At 46.4% G+C, this 18508-nt stretch overlaps 1 protein-coding gene, 1 long non-coding RNA gene and 3 other non-coding genes across 10 annotated transcripts in view; all 5 read left to right on the top strand.

The window, feature by feature from the left end:
* Positions 1-3114, top strand: part of STAU1 (staufen double-stranded RNA binding protein 1) — a 30788-nt gene extending 27674 nt beyond the window's left edge. For 4 of the 5 annotated variants that reach the window (XM_065645626.1, XM_065645629.1, XM_065645627.1 and 1 more), the window contains 2 exons: positions 1388-1473; positions 2128-3114. In XM_065645626.1, coding sequence (XP_065501698.1) covers positions 1388-1473; positions 2128-2215 — 174 coding nt within the window. In that variant the 3' untranslated portion in view covers positions 2216-3114. The remainder of the gene's footprint in view (positions 1-1387; positions 1474-2127) is intronic. The other variant, XM_065645628.1, reaches the window with a different exon arrangement.
* A 6697-nt stretch (positions 3115-9811) lies between these two features.
* LOC135994898 (uncharacterized) lies at positions 9812-14450 on the top strand. 2 transcript variants are annotated; one of them, XR_010607052.1, is made up of 4 exons: positions 9812-9849; positions 11280-11409; positions 12273-12400; positions 13871-14450. It is a non-coding gene; the product is annotated as an uncharacterized LOC135994898 (long non-coding RNA). The 2 variants fall into 2 exon arrangements; XR_010607051.1 differs by lacking the exon at positions 9812-9849 and adding an exon at positions 10254-10342.
* On the top strand, positions 11118-11208 carry LOC135995044 (small nucleolar SNORD12/SNORD106). The gene has a single exon (XR_010607065.1). It is a non-coding gene; the product is annotated as a small nucleolar SNORD12/SNORD106 (small nucleolar RNA).
* On the top strand, positions 12111-12201 carry LOC135995043 (small nucleolar SNORD12/SNORD106). The gene has a single exon (XR_010607064.1). It is a non-coding gene; the product is annotated as a small nucleolar SNORD12/SNORD106 (small nucleolar RNA).
* Positions 12722-12813, top strand: LOC135995045 (small nucleolar SNORD12/SNORD106). Its single transcript, XR_010607066.1, has one exon. It is a non-coding gene; the product is annotated as a small nucleolar SNORD12/SNORD106 (small nucleolar RNA).
* Positions 14451-18508: the final 4058 nt, after the last annotated feature.

The following is an 18508-nucleotide window of genomic DNA, read 5'->3' as shown; positions in this document are numbered from 1 at the left end:
AATATTTCACAGGTTGCTGAAATAATTGATTAATAATATCACAATCTAATGTAAATAACCTTTAAAATGCTTAATATATGCTCACAATTTTGGTCTACAAAAAATGCGTTTGCTTTATCTTGATACGATTTGCATGAGCCCATATTAAATAAAATGTATGAAAAGGAACTTTTAAAACATAAGAGCATATCAGCTTATTTTCTGTAACAGAATGGGCTGATATTTCATTGGGAGCTGTAATACTTGGCTGCACGTTACCAGACTTTCTGCTGGAACGGAATCCAAAATGGAAGAAATGCAAATTCACCATTAGAGAGCAGGAGGCACTCTAAATCTGTTAAGCTCCCTTTATAAGCAAGATCTTTGAAATATTTCTTTGTGAAAGAATCAGTCTTCTAGGTTGTAAACTGTGAGGGACTAGAGAAGACATTATATATTGCTAACAATATGTTCACAGTTTGCTATAATTTGAAAAGAGTTTTGTTCTGTTGGTGTCCAGTGGTGACCTGGGTACTGACCGCAGACTAAAGGAATAGTTTGCACTATGTAAATACACTTAGGAAAACTTGATTGTGCTGATTTTTATACTAAAAATTCTTGCAGTAATTTTCTAATGGCTCTAATTTGATACAGATGTCTTTGATCTTTGTCACTTAGTTTTGACATTTTCACACCCATCTTCCATCCTGCTGTAAAGGGCTCCTGTAACACTAAGCACACAAGTCAGGGCAGTAGGTAAAAGGGAGAAGGAACAGCCAGTTCGGAGCTTAAACATCATGATGGGGCCAACATGAGAACCTTCCTCCGTTCAGACTTTCATCTTTATCTAACGCATGTGCCATAACCCATCAGGGACGTTCTGAAAAGGTGCCCCTGAAATTGATCTGAATAAAGTTGAAAAAAATGTTCAGCTCTCCACGAAGGTGACTGACTTCTGCATCAGCCATGCCTCACTGACTCTTCCTTTAAACACTCACACATGCCCTATCTGTGTTGTGGGTTTGATTCTTGTGTAACTTTTCTTTTTCTGCAAAGGACTTTTTGGTTCTCTGTATATTAGTGTCCTTTATCTTAAGCTCTGTACAGTTTGAGCCACTACTAATCTAGTGTCTTTTCCCTTGATATTAATAGTACTGCTGAATTAATTTTCCCCTATTGCTAAAGCAAATGCAATGGGAATCCCCTAGCCACAGCACCGTTCTATTGTGTAATGTAGCAGGATTAAATTCTGCATCATTGCATTTTTTCCACCGTAATTATGCACCTTAAAAAATATATTACCAAGATTAGAACATGTACTCTGTTTCAAGTGAGCCCCGGTCCTGCTTTCACTGAATTAATGAAATGGACTCCGGTTGAATTGCTGAATGTTCTCTCTTTTCTTTAGGCTGCATTGAATATTTTAAAGTTGCTGTCTGAGTTGGACCAACAAACCACAGAGATGCCAAGAACGGGAAATGGACCAATGTCTGTGTGAGTGTGACCATTGACTTTCCCTTGCATTAATGGAACCTCTAACCCGATGATGTACTATAAACAAATAAAATGTGAGGGTTTTTTTCTTTGCCAGAAAAGTTAAAATGCCAAGGGCTGTTGTCTTCTTCAGGAGGATGAGAGGGTAGGTTTTATCATCAAGCTTGTAACTTTGATTTGTCAAATGCAAAATACTAAGCAGGAGCAAGTGGATAAAATGTAATGGCTGTGATACATAGCAATTCTGACTGTGATCGCTCTGCTTAAACTATTTGTTTACATGTATTCGTAAACACTGTGACTTTTCAGTGTGTTTTAAGTGGTACAGCTGCTCCTCTTTCTAGAAATCTGCTGTCTGTAAAATGTAAACAAATACAGGTTTCACAGCTTGCTTTTGGCAGAAACATGGAGGGGTTGCACATTACTCCCTTTGAGCCACAGGGGAGGGAACACAACAAAAACACCTACTTTAGCCTCTCATTTAGATAATAAGCTGCCAAAATGGTGGAATTAACAAAGTGCTAATTGATTAAAAATTGAGGCCAGTTACATGGAAACAAATTGTTTGTATGCACCTTACATTCTTTGTATCAGATGCAGAAGCTCACGGCAATCGTGTTTTATCCTAAGTAACAGGTGTTTTCTCATTTGTAGATGTGTGAAACAAGAAATGGAAAGTGACCCTCTTCTCAAACCGGCTAACTCAAACACTTTGGGACAAACACTGGACAGCACTGCCTGAAAAAAGGCTTTTGACTGGACCCAAACCTGAAAGCACCAGAGAAAATCAAATGCTTCCTATTAATGTAACCTAACTGTTTTAGAGTGCTACAGTCTTTACAACCTACTGTAGTGTCTAAATCATAACCGTTGCTTTTTCTTCAAACAGTGATAAATTTTTAGTTTCATTATGTTGTTTTGATTGAAATGACACTATAAATTTTTCATTTAAAAGTTTCTTAATTGTATCTAGAACAATAGCACAGTTTAGAAACTTTGTCTTCTGAGACTGACATGTTGTCTGTGAACTAACTTGGGAAGATCATATCCATGTATGTGGTTATTTTGTTTTTATTGAAATAGTAAAGTTTCACTGGAAACAAATTGTGTGCCCACCATTTTAAGAAGTCCAGTATTTTCGCAAACCTAGCTTAATTATCCAACGGTTGAATGAATTAAAATACTTTAGGAATTTTAAACTTTGATCATTTTTCGTTAACTTCTAGTTTTCTTGAGCGGGGGGTAGGGGAACTCGAATGCAACGTGACTTTAAATGATCTCTGATCTATGTTTTAAGGATTGTGTGTATAGATGGCACACAGCTCACTACAGGATATGATCTCAATGTAGTGCATATAAAACCGCAGATTGATTTTCCTTGAGTGCTTTATACTGTTTAATTACATCTCCATGTAGGGCTGAAAAAAATTACCTATGTTTATATATAAACTGTGTTGCTTTTGATGTTGTGTTATTGCGCACTGAACTGTGCGCAATAAAGTTTTTGCATATGGTCCAGGTAAAGCACGATAGCCTTGCAAGTTAAGTACTGCTTCAGTTCATTGTTTACGCTGGAATTTTTTCTCCCCATGGAATGTAAGTAAAACGTAGTGTTTGTCACCAATAAATGGTAATACTAAATTTTTTTGGTTAATTTATTCTTGTATGCCACTACAGGGGCTGCTTTTTTATAGGATTTGTAATGCTTGTGATATAGTACGGGCAGTATTGTAAAGCTATGGAGTAACTGTACAATGGTTATCAATTACATATAAATAACTACTATTTAGTAATGTGGAGGATGTGAAAAACTGGCAAGGTCAAGGAAATTCAAAAGTAATGTGGGTACATTTTGTTATTTGTGCCACAGTGTGTTAGTGCAACTGTATTAATGGAGCTTAAACTAAAGTTATGATTATGACAAGAAACCTGGCACAACAGGTTGGTATGATTTCAAAGTTTAAGTCTCTACTTTTAAGTTTCCTTGTTTGCTTGTAATTTGAGTCATAACCTTGCCTTGCACTTAGTGATTTTTGGGGGGTAGTACATTGAAAACAAAACTTTCCCTCCAGCAACAAGAACTGGCACCGTAGACTGACACATGACAGCGTATCATTTGGATGTGACCTACGTTCAGTGTGTGCTTTCCCGGTGATCTGTAGCAGCACTTCCTAAACACCTATGTGCAGTGCGTGCGGTAACGCAGAAAGCAGGTACTGCATACGCCGTGTCTCCAAGCTAAGTGTCTTGGCCGTTTTATTTGCATTATCAAAAGCAATTGGGCCACATTAACTGCATACCAAATTTTATTGAATCAAGTTGGTTTTGATCATTATAAACGCAAAAAAAATTGTAAAGTTTTTTGGGTTTTTTTAAATTATTTTGGTTTTTTGTTTGTTTGGTTTTTGGGGTGTTTTTTTTGTTTTTTTACATTTGTAGAACTAAAATGCTGTACATTTAAAAATTAAAAGAAACTTGCTAGGCTGAGGCTTTGTATTGCAAATTCTTACAACTTAGACACTGCTTACCAAGCAATTTATATTGCAAAACAGATACCACATTGATAGTGGTGTAAATCGTCTCCCTATGGTTATTGGCTGCTACTTAGGAGTTTTCTCTTTGGATGGGACTAGAGCTTATTCCAACTATTTTGCAGCATTCATTTGTTGATAATCCTATGTTTCCTATGAACCTTAATCTAGGTACTTTGCCATAGATACCTCTGTTTCAATACTCTTAAACGCATCTGTCATCTCGGAGGTGCTATGTCAGAGAAGGTGCTTTTGTCAAAGTGGCAGCCTCATGATGGAAGACTTCGGGTCACTGTGTGGGTTCTAGGTAAGCCAAAGTGAGTTCCAGAAAGAAGAGTGTTTTTCTAGAGCACTACAATCACTTGCTCTTTGTGTTGTCTCCTCTTTATATGACACAGATACTAAAATGTTCTACAAAGTTTTGGGAGAGACATGGGAGAGAACATGGGAGAGAACTGAGGTGAGGGTGAAATTCTCTGACTGCAGTAGCCTGGCAGGCTAGGCCTGGAATAAATAATACATTTGTGAGTATGAGCAAAGTGCTGTCTGCAAGACACCACCTTTTTGGATTCTTTCTTTGAACTTTTTACTTTGTTTTTGATCTTAAGAAACCTTTTGACTGCAAGTGAATGAGCTGGAGCTTCTGTATATGAGCGTCAGTGTACATTAGCTTGGGTTTCATGCCACATATTATAGAAAATTTATGTATAGGGTCTATTCCAAAATTACTTTCTCATATTCAGATCTTAATCGATTAGAGTTTTTCTCCCACAAGCAGATTTTACCAAGCATCTTTCTCCCCATTATCTTATTTGACTCTGCTTAAATTACCACAAACATTTTAGTAAATTAATGCATTTTTTCCTATGTTTCTACAAAAGTATTTAGCAATATGGCAGTACTAATCTGAGCGTTCCAGAATCTGCTCTACATTTAGTAAACTGTGGAATTTTGTACTTGAAATATTCAGTTCAACTAGAGAACTTCCCATTAATCATTTTCAAATGGGAGTAAGGAAATCAAAGTATTTAGTCTGATCTATTAGGCTTAAAACTACCATGCTAACACAACTGAGACAGTGACCTTGCGTCTTTTCCGAGTTCACCACAGTGTTATCCCAGCCTCCGAAATCACACAGCCAGTGTTCTGCAAGTAGGGCTGCCCTGAGGAAGGAGGTCTGATCGCCAGGGGCTTCCACCCTGATGGAGTAACTTGTAACCAAGGGTGATTCCCGAGGAGGCAGCTCACTGGGGGACGAGATGTGAGGTGGCAGAACAAGTCACTGAATTTCAGTGCATTTCAGTCTTGCTTATTTGGACCTTTTTCAGTGCCTGCCCATCCTACTTCTAAATGCAGAACATGCAGGCTCAAAGGAAGTAGCTGAAGAGTTTGGAAACGAGATTCTGGAAATATTTATGTTCATTTTCTAGTAGTTCAGCTTGTAAATAAGATCAGCTGCCTATCTCGACACCTCCTGATTGCCAAGAAGCCATGAGCAAGGCTTGTGGTGCCTTCCTGACTGGACCCAATAATACACTGTTCAGATGAACTAAACTACTGCTGATCTGTTGAAAGCATTTGCATCTGAGTTAAACTGAAAAGTCTTGTAATGCATTTGAGTTCCTGCACATCGTCTTACAACATTGCAGTTGAAAAGCTTGTCCCATGTAAATGGCCTAAACCCACTTATTTTCACAAGATGAGGAAGGATATAAACATTTCTAAAGTCATTTCTAAGTTAACGCCATTTTGGTCTACAATTTCCTTTGTCTTTTTGCTCCATCACTTTCTGACAGAGCAGTGTCTTTCATCAATGCCTATGTAAAATTCATTTGCTAATAATCAGAGACAGTAATTTGTAAGCCATCAAAGCTCCCTTCTCCCTCCAAAATGTTTTCTGTCGAGCCTAGCAAATATTTTTGCAAAACTTCACTGATGTCATGCAGCATCAGAAATTGCTGTATCCTCAGTGCAAAGCTGTTAACAAGGCAGTTGCTCATCTAACAGGCATTTACTGTTTCTGCTTTTTAAATGGCTATCTAAGCTTGAAAAAACTGTTAAAATGCTTTGATCAATTTTAAGGCTAAACCTGAACAGATGCATAAAATGCGAAGGACCCAGTCCAGCAAGGTGGAATGCGCTGGCTCACCCTAGGGCTTGCTGCAGTGGTCATACCCTAAAGAACAGGGTCTTGAGGGAAGCAGCATCTCAAAGGAAGATCTGCGTTCGCCAGAAAATAAATGCTGGGATCTCTCTGTAATGAGAGTGCTTTGTGTCCCTGGTGTTCTGCAGCTACTGACCTCTAAACCTGCTGCTGCAATCAGGCCTGAAGTTCCTGCTAATGTCACAATGTAGCTGTGATCCAGTTCTATCATTTTTGGAAGAAAACCCTTGACTGTCTGTAGGAAGAAAAAAAAAAAAACCAAACCCCACACTATTTCATTTATGTGCAAATAAATAGGCCTATTAAACTGGTAAATCTGAATACATCTCCCTGGTGGGTCTCTTTTGCTGAAACTCAGCTGGGTCATTCACAGTCTTCGTTTCTAGTTTTAGCTGCAGGCTAGAAAAAATCTGGCTCCACAACTAACTATAGCAGTTTCTTTCTTAGTGCCCTTCAATCCATTCTGTGAATTTCATCTTTGGAATTTTTCATATTCCAAAAGACCAGTGTGTATGATTTGGCAGATGCCTACAAAGATATTTTTCAATACCCTGTCAGTGTGCTGTTTATCATAGTGCTCCACAGTGAAGTTGCTGACCCAACTGTTCAGAGAGATCTTTTCATTGCTTTCTTAATGAACACCTTTCTTTTTTTTAAATTCTATTACAAAATCTTATGCTGGAAAATTACAATCTGTATTAGAAATTTCCTGAATATTGGAGGCATCTGGTGCTGGGTTTTTCATTTAGGTTATTATGTTGGGAGATCAGAGATTGCATCCCAATTAAAGTCTGGGTTTCTTCATATTCAGTTCTAATTTAAAAAAAAAAAAAAAACAACCTGAACATAACAATGTAGCAGTTGGATGCTGGCATGTGAAATATTTAATCATCCCATGACATTAACAAGGTCTTGTTTAGCAATTCAGAAGCATTTCTTCTTTCATCAAGTTTCCTTGGGCAGTAAAGAATTATTCTGTGCTAGCACTCAGTGTTGGCATTTGGAAGAAGCTAAAAACCTGTCCCTGTGGAGACTGGCATATAATACAAAAAGCATTCTTCAGAAGTTGTGGTACTGTTAAAAAATTGCATGTGACTAACTCCCTTTTAACCTTTAGCCACCCTTGCAAGGTCACACAGAGTAACTGCTCCTGCATGGCTCACAGCAGAGCAAACACGGACTAAGATGGGCGAGCCCAGCCCAGCGAACTGCTGCCACCAGCCGCCACCCTGTGCCACCGAGGTGCGCAGCTGTCCTGTGTGAGATGCCGAAGTCCTGCTCAGCAGCTGGGAAGCGAAGCTTGCACAGGCTGGCTGCTCTGGACAGCAGTGCCCCATGGAAGAGGTTCCCCCTACAAGTGAGAAACAAGGAGAACTTGGACTTGAGTATGTTCTGACTTTTGCTGCCTCCTGAGGAACTTCCCGAGGTCAATGAGTCTTGCTACAGTGAGCCCTGACTGAGTTGAAGAACTCGTCTAGCTAAAGAGATTTTCAACATCGTTCTGCCAAGGAGAATAAACCCCAGTGAAATAAATTTGATACTAAGCTGCACTGCAGCTGTTTTAACATCCCAGACCTTCACATTTTTCCTTCCCTGCCAAGCCTGGCAACACAAATGACATTTACAGTTCCTGTAGCACTTGTACATGTGACATGGGTTTGCAGTGTAACAAGATTAGTTTTCCCTGTAATCCTCTTAAAATATCCTTCCTTTGATTTTTCATCTTTTGGTGTTCTGGACCTTGGATTAATGGGATAGAGATTTATTCCACAAGTCCTGTTCGATAAGCTGCTTTCATCAAGAATCAGTCACCTACAAACACATTTAATTTGGAAAACACATTTTAATGGTAGCTGAATTATGCAGTGTTACAACAAACATGCTATAAGGCCTATATATGTACTTGCAGTATGTATGTCTGTAGATACTACTATACAAGGAGGTGAATAAAACAAGATGGGCTCATGCATTTCAGAGTGCCTAAAATATCTCATGTGGCTTCTCTAGATTTGCAGAGTGTTGGCTGTATGTTTGCAAACTAATCAACAAATGGACTATGTGCCTTTTCTTGTTCTCATGACATTTCACGCACCATCGTTGAACTGCCCCTTCCACTGGTCCCACGGGATGTTTTCACCTTGCAATGAGCTCGATCTGGTTCCCTTGTCACTGGATCCCTGTTTAGTTAGTAGATGCTTGATACCAAAGTAACCGTGGTTTGCTGCAGCGCTGGTATGACACGCTAACACTCCACACGACTCAGCGAGCCACTCAACAGCTGTGCCTCGTGCCTTGGTACAACCAGCGTGTATTTTACAAGCAGATAATCCCAAAACGTGGAGCAATTACATAATTTTGAGCTAGTCTAGACCAGAGCTGCCTACTGCAGAACCTGGGGTTGTTCAGCTCCTGTATTTGGCCCACAGGACCACCCTGCCGATGCAGAACTAGCTTACGGCTTTGTGCCTTCCCCACCTGTCCCCCGACCTCTTACACTTCGACTGCATTTCAACCCCATCTCTGTAGTCGGTCTTGCTCTAGCCACCAAAGTTCCTGCCATCCCCAGGAGGTGCTGGGAGGGGGTCGCGGCTGCATAACATCCTGAATCATGCGGCGGCACCTCCTGCTACACAGCGACCACCGGGAAGGGATGAAACGCTGTGCCTGGCTGACCCTCCTGAGAACGAGCAGATGCACGCACTCCGTGCTGGAAATACCTTAAACATGTACTGCAGGGTGCCCTGTAGCGGGTCTCCACTATCTATGGCTGAGTGGGCTGCAGCCGCGGGGCCCGTCTCGGCGTGGGGGCGAACTGTCTGCACCGCCCGCGGGGCTGGAGCACCCGGGCTCACCGGGGAGCCCGGCACGGCCGCCATGAGCCGAGCGGGCCCGCGAGCGCGCCGAGCGCCCGGCCCGGCCTGCTCTGCTCTGCCCAGCCTGCCCTGCCCTGCCCGGCCTGCTGTGCTCTGCCCGGCCCGGCCTGCTCTGCTCTGCCCAGCCTGCCCTGCCCTGCCCGGCCTGCTCTGCTCTGCCCGGCCTGCTGTGCTCTGCCCGGCCCGGCCTGCTCTGCTCTGCCCAGCCTGCCCTGCCCTGCCCGGCCTGCTCTGCCCTGCCCGGCCTGCTCTGCTCTGCCCGGCCTGCTGTGCTCTGCCCGGCCTGCCCTGCCCGGCCTGCTGTGCTCTGCCCGGCCTGCCCTGCCCGGCCTGCTGTGCCCTGCCCGGCCTGCTGTGCTCTGCCCGGCCTGCCCGGCCCGGCCTGCTCTGCCCAGCCTGCCCTGCTCTGCCCTGCCCAGCCTGCTGTGCTCTGCCCGGCCCGGCCTGCTCTGCTCTGCCCGCTCTGCCCGGCCCTGCCTGCTGTGCTCTGCCCGGCCCTGCCTGCCCTGCCGGCCCCGCGCCGCGAAATGGCGGCCGCGGCCGCGCCTCACGCCAGCCGCGCCTTCACAGGCCCCGAGCCCGCTGGAGCGGACACTCGACCCCCCGCCTCCCCGGGAGCGAGGGCCCGTCTGCGCGGAACGGAAGGACAAGGCGGGGCGCAGGGCGGCTCCCGCGGGCAGCCCGCGGCACCGCCCGGCATGGCGCCCGGGCCCGCCCTCCGCTCAGCGCGGGCGGGACGGGGCGGGCCCGCGGCCCCTATAAAGTGCCGCGCCGGGGCCATCTCGCCCTCTTGCTGCGGCGTGGTGAGGTGCGCGGGGGCCGGGGGCTGGGCTCGGGAGGCGGGGGGGCCCGGGCGTTACCTCCCTGCGGGCGCTGCCAGCGCGGCCTCCCCTGCTCGGCCTCGGGGCCGCGGCCCCAGATGCCCTTCCCGGGCTCCTGCCGTGTTCTCCCAGCGGGCGGCCGCCCTTGCGGAGGGTCTCACTCGAGCCCCGGGCCCGCCGCGGGGGTGGCGGCCGCGCAGCCGCGGGGCGCCCGGCGCTCGCTGGTGGAGGCGATGGCAGATTTTTGCCCGCCAGAGCGGCGCGGCCGGTTTCTCGCCGTTCAAGCCAGGCCGTGTCTGGCGCCGCCGCGGGAGGCGCTGCCCCCGCTCTCCGGTTCGCCGCAGGGCGGCTGCGCGGCCGGTGCGGAGCGGGCGGGGCGGTGAGCGCTTACAGCCACCCGGTGTGCCACCGGGTTAGAAATCCATGTGTGTTTCTTTACTTCGAAAGAGTTCTGGAGTTGCTGCTGCGGCGCTTTGCCAGGTTGGTGTCCCTGGAGGCTGGGGTCTGACCACGAGTCTGGGTGCCGCGGAGCCGGTAGCCGGGCGGTTTCCTCCTGCAGGAGCCGCGCAGGCAGGCCCGCGGTGCCCCGTCTGCTGTGCACGACGGCAGGCCAGCGGCGTCAGGGCTCCGCAGCGGGGGGGCAGAGCCTTCACAGCTCGGGGGCCGGGCAGAGCGGAGCCGGGCCGGGCAGAGCGGAGCCGGGCTGGGCCGGGCAGAGCCGGGCCGGGCCGGGCAGAGCCGGGCTGGGCCGGGCAGAGCTGGGCCGGGCAGAGCAGAGCCGGGCTGGGCCGGGCAGAGCCGGGCCGGGCAGAGCCGGGCCGGGCAGAGCCGGGCAAGCCGCGGCCGGTGCCTTCGTGCCCTGCCCGTTGCTGGCGGGCGTGCGGCGGTGTTCGCGGGGCGGTCCGCACGCTGCTCACGGCTGAGCCGTTCCATCTGGGGTCTGACATCTGTGTGGCGTTTACTGCTGCGCGTGTTACCTGCTGACTTAACACTGAGAAGGTGGAAGTATTGCTAGGCCTGGAAAAACAAAACAAAATCAAACAAAAAGCCCTCTTCTGTCTCCTCCTTCTGTTATATCTGGCTTAGCCGTGCCGCATACATAGGTGTTTCCCCTGTGCCTGCTGAGTATGCCAACCAGGCAGCTCTTTTTGGGGAAGGGTTTGCATTAATTCACTCGTAGCCCATGGGTCTGCGGGGGGAGTGGAAATGTGGCACGGCTGCTGCGGGCGTGCAACCACGTAACTCCTGGGGACTTGCTGGTGTAAGTGATGACTGAATTTTTTCCCCATCAGAGCGACAGTGTTGATTTCTTGCTGTTCAAGCCAGACCATGTCTGATGCACCAGCAGGGAAGTGCTGCTGCATCCTGCACCCTGGCAGGGCCTGGTGCTGACTGTTCCCTTTGGTTTTACTTGTAGGGTGCTGCAAAAGCAGAGGAGATGTTGGGCCTCTGGGAGACCTGATGTGATGGCTGTAGCTGACAGATAAAGTATGTGATAAGGGTGGCTAATGGTTTGCTCCACCATGCCTGAACCTCAAGTAAGAATGGTAAGTCCTTAAAGTAACTGTTCACCACTGGTTTAAAATAAATTAAAAAAGTGGGGGGACACACAACACCTTTCTGCAAGGGTGTTGCTTCCAAGAGTATTTGTCGTTTGAGATTTGACTGACTTGTAGATTTGAGCATTAGCCTAGATATTGTAAAGGTAAAAACATGGAGGCTTCCCTCATGTGGAAGCATTGCAACAAGGCCCTTTGTGCCTCTTGTTTCTCCTGTTCCAGCATGTCCTAAGTGGCTAGTGTGGCAAGGGAACAGGAACCAACAGGGTAAGGAATCTGCAGGCTGTGCCAATGAGGCCTGAGCTGGAGCAGGATGGTGGTTTACAGCTGTGCCCTGTTCGTTTCCCTGATGCGTTGTGTTCAGAGATCTGTTTTAAGGACACCCTGTATGGAGACATGTGGGTGATAGTTGCTCAGAGCAGCTGCTCCAGTAAGGGACAGAAACCATCCTGGCTGCAGTGTGTTCCTTTGGAAGAAAGATTTGGTTGAATCTTATCTGCCCTGCCCCTTGCTGGCCAACTTGAGGAAGTGTAGAGGGATTGAGGTCCTACGAGTGTTCAGTGGTGGCTGCTGCGCGTGGCTTTGCTGTTTCCTCTGCTGTCAGTTCACTTGGTCCCTGGGGATCTGCGGGGAGGTGGAAATGTGGCACGGCTGCTGCGGGCGTGCAACCACGTAACTCCTGGGGACTTGCTGGTGTAAGTGATGACTGAATTTTTTCCCCATCAGAGCGACAGTGTTGATTTCTTGCTGTTCAAGCCAGACCATGTCTGATGCACCAGCAGGGAAGTGCTGCTGCGTCCTGCACCCCGGCAGGGCCTGGTGCTGACTGTTCCCTTTGGTTTTACTTGTAGGGTGCTGCAAAAGCAGAGGAGATGTTGGGCCTCTGGGAGACCTGATGTGATGGCTCTGACCAGTTGTGTGATGAGAGCAGTTGCCTGGTTTGCTCCACAATAATTTGCCCCTCTGGCAAGGGAGAACGGTAAGTCTTGATCCCGCTATATTCACTGGTTTACATCAAAAAAAAAAAAGAGGGGAGTAGGAGGGAAGAATCAGACTCCTTTCTGCAAGGCAGTTGCTTCTGCAATGCTTTAAAAGGTTACTGTCCTTGGAGACTTGACAGGCAAATAGGTTTGAGCATTGAAGCAGGGACCCTTTCAAGTGTTGGACCTGCGTATCAACACCTGTTGAAGTACTCCAGCTTGCTTTTACCATCTTTCCTGCAGGGAAACACCTTGTCAGTTGTTATGGACATGGAGATTTTTCAAATGTAATTGATTGCCTTTTAATGTTCAGCTGAAGAGCATCTGTCATGATGATTTCAGACTTTTTTCCCCAACAGACTGGCAATGCTGATGCAAACTTCTGTTTTAGCCAGACTGATTCCACAGATGCAAAATACTTCCATTCCTTATGTGGCTGTAGACTGAGGGTACCTGCCCTTGCACCGCCATTGCAGGGAAACCACATTGCTGCTGCCACTTTGAGGGCGGGCAGAACTGGAGAGCGTTTGCGCATACAGTAACACTGTATAACACTATCTGACATGAGTGAAAGACTTGAGGATCAAAAGTGAAAGAATTTTTGCTTTCAAAAGATCTCAAGTAAATTGCAGAGAGCTCTGATGGGTTTCCATTTAAGGGCATGAACATAGCTTTTTTTGTTTTAGCCACATAAACAGCATTAAAATGGGGTACTTCTTACAGTCAGGGAGCTTTTGTTCTTGATTTTTTTTTTTGTGTGTGGTGGTGGGTTTTGTTTTGGTTTTGTGTTGGGGGTTCCCACCCGTTACCCCTCTGAATGGGAAGTTCTCAATGCCTTTGGAGAAACGTTGATCAAAGCTTCCAGCAATGTGTCTGTTTGCAAGAGAGGGATTGCTTTTGGTGTTCTTTTTCTTTGTTTTTCTACAAAAGATTAATGATGTGCTGTCTTCTGAGAACTTGGCTGTTTGATTTCACTAGTGCTCTAGAAAATGTGTTTAACAGAACTTCATTAGATAAACAGCTATTGTCCCTGGCTGTGTTCAGTTACAGCCTTGTGTTGCTGTTCAGGTGCCTGTTGTGCAGCTCTTGTATCTCCAAGGAGGCTGAAGTCTCCTTGGTAGCCTGTATGGATGAAGAGCATCAGTGTGACCTTTCTGTATGGCATTCCTGACTTCAAAAGGAATATGAGTTGTCTCTGTCAGACGGTAGAGCTGACCAAATGTGTTACCCTGGCACTCGCTGCTCAGTCAGCTCCCCCAGGTTTTTATCAAGTACTACTCTAAAAGCTCCCACAATGCAGTTTTAAGAGTCCATCCTATTTGGAGTGTCTGGCAGTGAAGAAGTTTTTGCTGTTTGCAGAGCAACCCTTGCTGTTTGAAAGGTTTTTTGGGGGGGTGATTTTAAAGCTGTATATTTGCTATTTGCAGTAGGGTGGACTGACAAAATGTTGGCTGTTGTTTTCTTGACAGGTTGAGATTTGTCAGAAGTTGTCCTGGGACCTGCTGTGATTTCAGTGTACTAGCAGAAAGCTGTCTTCTGTTAATGATGTCCCTCTCCATGCTGCTACCTGTGATCCCTTGTCCAAGCTACAGCACTTACATCACCCTGCAACAGCTCTGGTCTTTTCTCAGAGCTAGCAGGAGTGATGAACTGGTGTCCTGCCAACTTAGAGATGGAGGGTGTTATTTTTCTTTCCCTTGGTATGAGGATTGTAATGGATTCTGGAACTTGCTGCATGTTGAATGTAATTGGATGCTTTTGTCTGCAAGGGCTGTGTCCACTGCCTGACAGCTAATGTTATCGTCCCACAAGCCTTAAAAGTGAGGCAGCCTCTCCTTTGAGAGCAATTGTCAAGTATGGGAGGATGGCCTTATGTGTAAGGTGGAGGAGGATTCCAGTCTGGGCTCCCCTTTGTCATCTAGAAATCTTTAGTAATGTATCATTGGCAGCCTGTGAAGTGGGGACGGCCCATCTTGGATGCTGCAGCACAATGTGTGTTTCTGTACTGTTTGGGACCTATTTTTAATAAAATCTTGAGTACTGGGTGAATTCGGTTGGTGACTGAAATTCTCTTTAAATGTGTTTAACAGCCAATTTCCGAATCTTCTGCTGGTTTTTGGGAGTTGGATGGCAACGGTGTTTCTGTGTAGTGATTGTTTACATGGGGCTGCCTGCTGCCTTCAAGCTGGGAGAAATGGGTGTGATCTCATGGCGATACAGCTTCACATACCCTGGTCTGAAATGCTTTGCTGAGACTTCTGGCTACTGCTGTGCTGCAGCAAGTATCACTAGGACACAGTTCTCTGTACGTAACAGCTGAGTGCCGAGGGTCCGAGGGTCGACAACAGGTCTGTCTTCTGGACCGAAGGCAGAGGCGTGGTCTGCACTTTGCCTCTGGACAAGGGTTCTCCCTCAGCTTCTCTCTTAGATCCTGCATGGGGAGCAGCTGGTGTAAAACATGATTCAGTGGGGATTTTAGCTGGCCTGGAAAAGGTGTAGGTCAGCATGTTCTGAGGAAAGTCACTGGCTTTGCAAATTCTTCCATACATGAGTTTTGCAGAGAAGTGACAGCAGTCTAGGAAGGAAGGGAAGCTGATGTCAGCCTTTGAGGATTTGGACATTTCCCCTGTGCAGTGTGTTCAGATAGCAGGAATGACTGTGCTTCTGGCTAGAGAGACTTAGTGACAGGTGTTTGTTCAGATCCTGCATCCTTCCCCTGGATGCTGTTGAGCAAACTTCCAGGTTTGCAGTGCAGGAGAATGAAATACAAATGGTACATACGTGCTGAAGTATGGAACCACTAAACAAGAGGAAGCTAGAGGCTTTTCCAATACTCAATTTCCCAATACCAGAGAGGCAGTAAAGAGCCCTAAGATGGATTGCTTCCTGTACCTCGGACTTCCATATCCCAGATCGATTGACTGCACGCTTGGCCTCAGCAGGGGTGGAAAAAAAATCTGTCAAAGTGCCTGTGCTGAGTGATGTCTGCACACATTGGAGGGGCTGAAGGGTGGTGAGTCTGCTCTGCAGGGAGGGAGAAGGCATTCTCTATCTGCCATGGCCATTAGCCTGGCGGTCAGGAGTGGTGTCTGCATGATGTGCAAACAGGCTGTGGCAGATGTCTTATGCAGGTCCTGGTCTGGTAGCACTTGGACACCCCGCTGGCAATGCAAATGAAGTAAATAGCCCCTTAAGACCAAGCTGATGTGAAGAACTGCAATACGTATTAATCTGCAAGTGTCTCAGACAGCAGGTTCTAATTCAAACCCCAGGCTTAATGACGGAAGTAGCTGTTCCCCACGTGCTGCTATTGGGAAGTCACGCATCAGGTATGTGCGTTAGGGATGGGGTTGAAAACCTGTCCCCCTGCAGCCTCCTTACCTTCCTGGAGGAGCAGGGCCACCTGGCAGCTGTTAAAGGTTCCTGTGTTGCTAGTTCTGGGCCTGTGAAAGCTGCTGATGGGTTATACATGCCAAATACCAGCTGAGAGGCTACTGCCTGAGAGCAGCTGGGCGCACATGCGGGGCTGCAGTGAGCTGGCTGACCCAACAGTGACAATTCAGCTTGAAGTAGCTGAAGGGCAAAAGGGAGGCATGGATAACAGCCTGAGGAAATGTTTAAGGAATTATTTCCTGTGGCATTTGAAGTATTGCTTTGTTATTTTTGCTGCCTAATAGCAACAGCCTAATTAATACTCTAATGAATTGGAAGTTATTTGCAGCAGCTGCAAGTTCAGAGGTTATTTCTGCTACTTGAAAGCATAAATAACGGTTTCAGTGATTATGGGAGGGGATTTGGTATCTGAGCTGATAGCGGCCTTGATGTGTATGTTTAGCTGGAAACAGCAATGGTGGTGAATCAGCTGTTAATCAGCGTTCAAAGCAGTCTTCCATTAAACTGGGTAGAGATTTTTTTTTTCCTCAATGTAAGCAGCATAATCTCTTGAAACAACATATTGGCAGCAGTTTTGATCCCTCATCAATATGATTACTTCCATAATATAATGAGCACACCTACCAGCAAGCAGACTTCAGGGAGTTGAGAGTGCTGGTTGTGGGAACTGTTAAGGGCAGACATAGCTGGAACATGTTCTTAGTGTTTTATTACCTCCAAGAAAAGTTGTTCAGGTCAGGATTCAAGCACTGCTGCTAGTGCACAAAGGAGTAGCGATGGATGACGAAACTGAAAATAACTCATCTACGGCAGGCAACCCTTGAATGGTCTCTGGTCTGTATGCGGGGGCTCATTAGATGGAGGAGCCGAACTGCACGCCCTGAGCTGAGCCTGGAGATCTCTGGCTTGGCAGCTGCAGAGGGTGCTGTGTGCATTCATTGCCCAAAGCTTAGTAAGGGCCAGATGGGGTTTCTGCACCAAGCTGTCCATTTATTGGGGTTGTTTGGTGTGCATATAGCCAGGATGCTTTCACTCGGTCCTTATTGCAGTGTGCTGTAATAAATAAACCTCTAGACCAGTGGTCATTAGTTTATCTATAAGAACAAGAAGTATGATGAAGTGGAGATGAACCCGAAAAGTAATATGCAAGTAAACTAGTGAACTAGTCAGAGGCTGTTATTTAGAGGGGTAGATGTAGAGGAGGTCTTCTGTACTGGTACACTTTTGCCTCACAGCTTTCCTCTGCTGGAGTTTCTCACAAACAGCTGGGCACCCAGTTGCCCACATACACCCACAAACAGCTGGGCACCATAGGGATGACTTCATTTTACATCTGCCTCTTGTTTTTTTCTGGAACTAGTTTGTGTCTAGGGAGCATCCCCTGATACTCCTTCCACACCTTTCCTCCAAATTCCCATGCACCAGCTCAAAAATGTGAGCATTTACCAAAAGTCTGTCTGGGTAGAGTTTCAGGAAAATGTGGATATGCAGTAGGCCCAGCTGTTAAACACTGGCTGGGGATCGTGTTCTCCAGTACCATAACTTTTTTTTTTTCCTCCTGTTAACGTGGGATATTCTACCTTCTGCTGCTTCTCAAAACACCTTTGATAATGGAGAGCTGGCTGAACTGGCCAGCTATGGGCTCTCAGCAATGTGATATGCTACCAGCTTAGGTAATATTCCTGTGTGTAACTATAAGCTATTCAAAAATGTGAACTGCAATGGACTTGCTAGTACAACCACGTTACAGCCAAGTAATGAGGTAAGCCTCCCAGTTAATGAGAAACCATCAAACTATTGTCTTTACCAACCATGAGGTAAGATCCCATTTGTGAAAAATCTCTTAATATAGCCCTTTGATAAAAGATGGGGGGGGCAGGGATTAACGCTGAATTTAAAGCACTTTGCAGCTCTCCTCCTCAGAGCTGTCCTTGGCATTTGTTGGCCCATTACCTGCCTGACTTCTGCAGGCACTGGTCAATTCCTGAGCGTGTCTGCTGGGCATTTTGAATGAGGTTACGAAGGCAGGGAGGTATGTTCTGGACAAAGGCTTACAGCTTTTCCTCTGCACAGAGAGCTCCTTGTTAGGGCTCAGGGGGCGGCAAAGGATAATCACAGCGTGTCCAGAGCTTGTATTCTGCTGCTGTGAAGTGGCTGAACAGGGCAATGAGGACGAGGACAGAATTGTCAGTTCCATTAGTCACAGCAGGAACAGCGAATGCTGTATGTATTTCTGTAACTTTGTAAAACTGAAATCTGGAGTCACTCACTACGCTGGCATGTTTAAGCAAATGTTTACTTTTCTCAAACAGCTCTGTTTCTTGGTGCCATGAACATTTGAGGGGAAAATAGCATATTTTATTTCGCTGTCTGATGTTGCTTTTAATAGACATGTTTTCATACACAGTGAGAGGTTTAACATTTATATTCCCAAAGTCACAGGCATCTTTTTGACTGCATGGTGATTATTATATTCTTTTTAGACCCTTCTGTTTGTGGCTGCACTAGCTTATGAGATGGCAACAGTCCATTTACTCATTGCTGCTTCTACTCTTTGCATTGTTTCCTCTGCTTCCATCTCCGCTCAGTGGTAGATTAAGTTATCTAACACATCAGCTGTGTTGACAGGCTAGATGTTATCACAGACAGCAATGAAGCAAAACTTCGTATTGTGATTACTCTAGGAAGATCCAGATTTGAGGGAACTTGGGCGG

This window comes from Caloenas nicobarica, chromosome 15, assembly GCF_036013445.1.
Source record: "Caloenas nicobarica isolate bCalNic1 chromosome 15, bCalNic1.hap1, whole genome shotgun sequence".
NCBI classification, from domain to species: Eukaryota; Metazoa; Chordata; class Aves; order Columbiformes; family Columbidae; genus Caloenas; species Caloenas nicobarica.
The sequence above is the reverse complement of the archived record's forward strand: the minus strand, read 5'-3'. Positions and strand labels throughout refer to the sequence as shown.